We start from the raw sequence: 4,752 nt of genomic DNA, 5'->3' as shown, positions 1-4,752 counted from the left end.
AAAAAAATGTATGAAAAGCCTTCTCCTCTACTTTATGCTGTACATCTTCCATGAATTGAACTTGATGCATTATAATTTTGGAAGTAGGCAACTTTGCCTCACTTTTATTCTCCATTACTGTTTGATGCATTGTTTGGATTAATGTATGATATATAGTGTTTTCTCACTTTGATAAAAAAATCAAGTCCTTTTCACTTGAGTATTTCAAGATAGTAAATTGTTAGCAACAACATATTCCGTGGAAAAGTGTGAGAACCATTGCTACTGTGTGCTATTAATGGTGTAAGATACAAAGAAATGAACGACATTATTAAGCGTCACATTCTGCATGTGCACACCATGTGTAATGTGCGTACCTGCATGCATTTCCACCTTTAACCACTTGCTGGTCTTCTTGGCACTTAACCCCTTAAGACTTAAGCATTAAGCATATACTTTGATTCAGAAGTTGGGTAGAAAATGGCAATAAATCAGTCATTTTTGACAGAATACAATAGGCTAGAAACAGCAATTCCACCATTAAAAATTAGGTGCAAGGTGAAAAAACGAGTCCATTGAAATCAAGCAGTAAGAATCTGCAAATGTAGATAGGAAACAAACTCTGATGTTATTAAATTAACTCAACTGAAGGTTGATTCATAAAGATTACAATTTTCATTGAAAATTCAACCGGACCTGAAAGTTGAAAATTCAAGCGGACCTGAAAGTTGCAACAAGTAAAAAGGGATTCAAAAAACAAAAAGACATTATGATGTCTTAAAATTCATAAGCAAAAAGACAGAGGCATCAAGCTTCTGCAGAACTACGTCTTAGGCGATAGAAGGAAAACCTCCAAAACCATCGAGAGGCATATCAGTTCAGAAATCCAACAATTTTTTGAAGTATTCACAGGTGGTTGGGGAAATAATGCCATATGGGGTACATTGATTAATACGCGGACAGACTCCGCATGGAATGGAAGCCATGGATGCTAAGTTTGGTTCCCCTCTCTTGCAGCACTTATAACAATCTTTCCTAGCTTTAGCACCGACAAAGTCCCCCGTATCAGTGCTCTCCACCTTCTGGACCTCATTGTCCAAAACCAAAGCCCCAAGAACCTGTTTCAATTCCTGTGCGGATAAGTTAACAGTTAGTAACTTCTTCATCCTAATTGCATGTGAAATTTCCTCCAAGGTGGCAATCTCCTGATCATGAATGACCTTCACAACCCCACGTTTTACAACCTTTATAAACTCAGTATCAAGCTGTCCATTATCATACCAAGCACCACCAGTTATCTCCTTCGAGGGCTCAAACTCTGTAGCCATGTAATGTTTCCTCGTCTTGTTTTCAAAATTTTTAACCTCTTTTATCAGTTGTTTGGCTTGAAGTGTTTTGATGGCCTTGGTAAATAAATTGTTCTGGAGTCCTGTTTCTCGCCTCAAGTCTGGTACAGACATGCCCATATCTGCCTTGCTGCGGATGGCATCATAGAGTTTGCTTTCATGCTCTGTCAAAGACCCGGATTGCGAGTCCGAGCGCTTCCGTTTAAGGGCTGAAGGCTCTTGTGATCTGCTCATTCCTATCAAGAGGAATAGAAACAACAAGGACTTTTATTAACAATGATTCAAATAATTGAATGTTGAAGATAAATACAGGAAATATGTATCGTAAGAATATTAACAATAGTAGAATATAACATTAAGCAAAATTAGAATGGAAGCATAAATGCTTGCACAAAGCACAGAATGACAATTTCATCATATATCAATATGAGAATAAAGTTACCAAAAGGCCATGTAAAAGCAGCATTGGCATCACTTGTTACAAGTGCAATTCCAAGAGGCAACCACTGAATTTTTAAAAGACTATATACGTGTCTTGATTGAATGGGAATGTTCCAACTGTATTATACGATGCAAGTTAAAACTTCCAGGTAATCCTAAGAGAAATACAAAATATGGGATAGCATGACGCGTCCTTCGACTTCACATTTCTAACTCCAGCTCCTCACATTTCTGAAGCTATTGAAAAACATCCAAAGAATTGATAAGAAGACTATATCAGACTGAGCTAGCTAAATTCCGAAGCTGAAGCATGCCTTAGCATCAATGCAGATTTCAATGAGGAAACTCAACTTGCCCTGTACAGAATTACTACAAAGATTGCATAAAACAGAGTAACTGCAGCATATTCATTCAGACCAGATAAATAAGTCTAAAGGCTTCTTGACATTTATTTAAAGATTAACAACAAATATAGCGAAAGAGTGATTAAAACTTTGCCTTCAGATGGATGTTCGAATCCAGAACCCACAATGGCTCGAAGCAGCTCCGGTTTCAACAGGAAGTCTCTGAAACCCGAACCATGGATGCCGAATAGGCCCCATATCAATTCGTACAACATATTGGAAAGTAACATTTATGATCTCAATAAGAGGGGAAAAGAAAATACATGGAATCAGAACATTTAAGTAAATAGATTTATGCACTCGGCATCAAAAGTACAAGTAGATGAAATCCCTCTAGGCAGTTAACAGGCACAAACAAATTTCTAATCTAAACACTTTCCCAATGGTGGAACAAAGATAGGGGCCAGGGCAGGTGACCAAAAAAGCGCGGTCGCCTGATGCACTCTTTCTCCAAAACCCTTAACAAGAATTGAACTCCCCATCTGCTTGATTTAGTGTACCGAATCTAAAAAATCAGGTCTTAAGATGACATTAATGTGGAGATGAAAGGGGGAAAGAAAAACTTATCTTCTTAGGATTCAGAGTACTAGCCTTCTTGCACGCGCTTACGCGCGTGTGGAAGGGCAATGCTCGCTTGTGCAATTAATTTATCATGATTATTTTATATCGTCCATCTTTGCTTCTGCGATTGCTTTGAAACAATATATCAACAGCCAATACTAATCAGTTTGCCCCGAAATGAATGCACAAAACCATAGCAAAGTCAACCAATTTGTAATTGAATGCTGATTCTCATCAACAAGAAGAAAATAACAGCATTTCGCCATAGCATTTAATCTCAAGTTACCTCAATTTCTTAATTAGCAACCAAAACAGAATGCATAAAACTTTTTGCTGCAAATATATACATACGTGCTGCCCTACACATTCATTGAGTCCTACTATCAATTCAAAGGCTTAACATTTCGCCTCATTATCTATACTCACTTGAATATCACTTTCTATACTTCTTACTACTATACATTCGAAGTCCTGTCGCCAACGCAAAATCTCAACATTCAACCTCACACTATCTCTCAATTTCTTAGCTAACAAAACAGAAAGCCTTAAACTTTTCGACTGTGGCTTAAGAACACTCAAGCTCGTCTAATGCAGGTCATCCACCAAAGATTTTCAAAAATCATCTTTGGAAAAAGGCAGACTTAAGAACATAAGCATAACTCGGAAAGCTTGATATTTCAGAGAGGTGCAACTCTCTGCAATGGCTATGACCCCCACATCAGTGGCACTTAAACACCTATTAGAAAAGTAGAGATTGGTTTTGAAAATATCAACTGATGCACTTCCTTTGCTTCATATACAAACATCCAAACCCACATCAAGGCGGATACAATAAATACCAGAAAAGAAAACAATCACCACAACCCAATTAACACCACCAATTGAAAACATCAAATTGGCTCAAATGCAGCAAAGGCTTCAACTTTAAGCAATTAAATGCAAGAAAACGATCTGGGTATGAGCCAAAAAAGTGAGAGAGCCATTCCATTCACCTTCGTGGGCTAGCTCAATTTCCAGAGGCTGAGATACAAAATTTCCAAACCCTAAAACTCCACCTTGTTAAACTGAAAATCTAAGAACAGAGCTTTTGGGCCGGCGGTGACGGTATCGACAGAGCCAATTGTGGCGGATGAGGAGATAAGCAAAGGCGGGCGAAGAAGAGAGATTGTGAGGCGGCGAACGGTCTGAGGGAAGAAAGCGGAGGAGAGAGGGTTGGTTTGGGAAGATGTAAAGTCTGATGCCAAACCTTGCTTTCTGCATTTACGTTTCTAACCCTCCTTGCTGTATTCCACCTCAGCCGAACCATGGGCAATACCGGAACTTCAAAAAATTTGACCTAATAAACAGTAATCAGCCTAGACCTGTAAATGGACCGGATTTGGATCGAATCGACCTAAATTCAAATTTGTTTACTTAGAAAAAAATCGATCCAAACCCGCTTCATTAACCCGGCGGATCATTGATAGCTTGATCTAAATCCGTATCCGTTGGGTTAACGGATACCCGATCCGCTAATCTGACCCGTTATAATTTTAAATATTTTAAAATTTTAAATAGTAATATTAAATTTATATCATGATACCTCATAAGATATTAATAAAATATTAAAACAACATAAAAAGTATCACCAAAACTAGAATTACATTATCAAAATTCTTAATGCTTCTTGAAATCTTGGGTGATAGACTGTCCCTTAGATTTCTACAAAAAATTTGTATTAGAAATTCTTCATATTTTATATTTTATATATTTAAAAAATAATAATATATTAATAAAAAATAATATTTTATTATTACAAAAACGGGCCGGATCATTCACGGATCGGATCGACCTAGATCCGTATTTGATCCGTTAAATAAACGGGTTAACGGATTCGGATCATTAACGGATCAACGGATCAAAACTTTCGATACAAACCCGTCCAATAGTCACGGATCTGCAGCGGGTCCGGATCAAAATCCAGTCCATTTACAGGTCTAAATCAGCCCCTCGCTTTAGTAATTAAGGGCGCGTTTGTTTGC

The 4,752-nt window shown here is 37.7% G+C and overlaps 1 protein-coding gene across 3 annotated transcripts; it reads right to left on the bottom strand.

The window, feature by feature from the left end:
* Nucleotides 1-582: 582 nt before the first annotated feature.
* On the bottom strand, nt 583-3,942 carry LOC112172376 (DNA-directed RNA polymerase III subunit rpc6). Of its 3 annotated transcripts, none has more exons than XM_040508185.1 (2): nt 2,265-3,942; nt 583-1,561 (listed from the first exon to the last, which is right to left on the bottom strand). In XM_040508185.1, the coding sequence occupies exons 1-2, from the start codon at nt 2,398-2,400 to the stop codon at nt 858-860; spliced, it is 840 nt and encodes a 279-aa protein (XP_040364119.1). In that variant the 5' UTR covers nt 2,401-3,942; the 3' UTR covers nt 583-857. The 3 variants fall into 3 exon arrangements, with proteins under 3 accessions (XP_040364119.1, XP_040364120.1, XP_024165460.1); XM_040508186.1 differs by having other exon boundaries at nt 1,768-3,940; XM_024309692.2 differs by having other exon boundaries at nt 3,724-3,940.
* Between the last annotated feature and the right edge of the window lie 810 nt (nt 3,943-4,752).

Source organism: Rosa chinensis, chromosome 6 (genome assembly GCF_002994745.2).
Source record: "Rosa chinensis cultivar Old Blush chromosome 6, RchiOBHm-V2, whole genome shotgun sequence".
In the NCBI taxonomy this organism is placed as follows: domain Eukaryota; kingdom Viridiplantae; phylum Streptophyta; class Magnoliopsida; order Rosales; family Rosaceae; genus Rosa; species Rosa chinensis.
Note: the sequence above shows the minus strand (reverse complement) of the source record. Positions and strands in the feature narration are given on the sequence as shown.

What these genes read in the sequence shown, in the direction of transcription:
- LOC112172376 (XM_040508185.1), bottom strand. Translation starts at nt 2,400, where the DNA reads ATGTTACTTTCCAATATGTTGTACGAATTGATATGGGGCCTATTCGGC. An exon ending in ATTCGAACATCCATCTGAAG is followed by an intron (nt 1,562 to 2,264) that starts GCAAAGTTTTAA and finishes TCCTCTTGATAG; the next exon opens with GAATGAGCAGATCACAAGAG.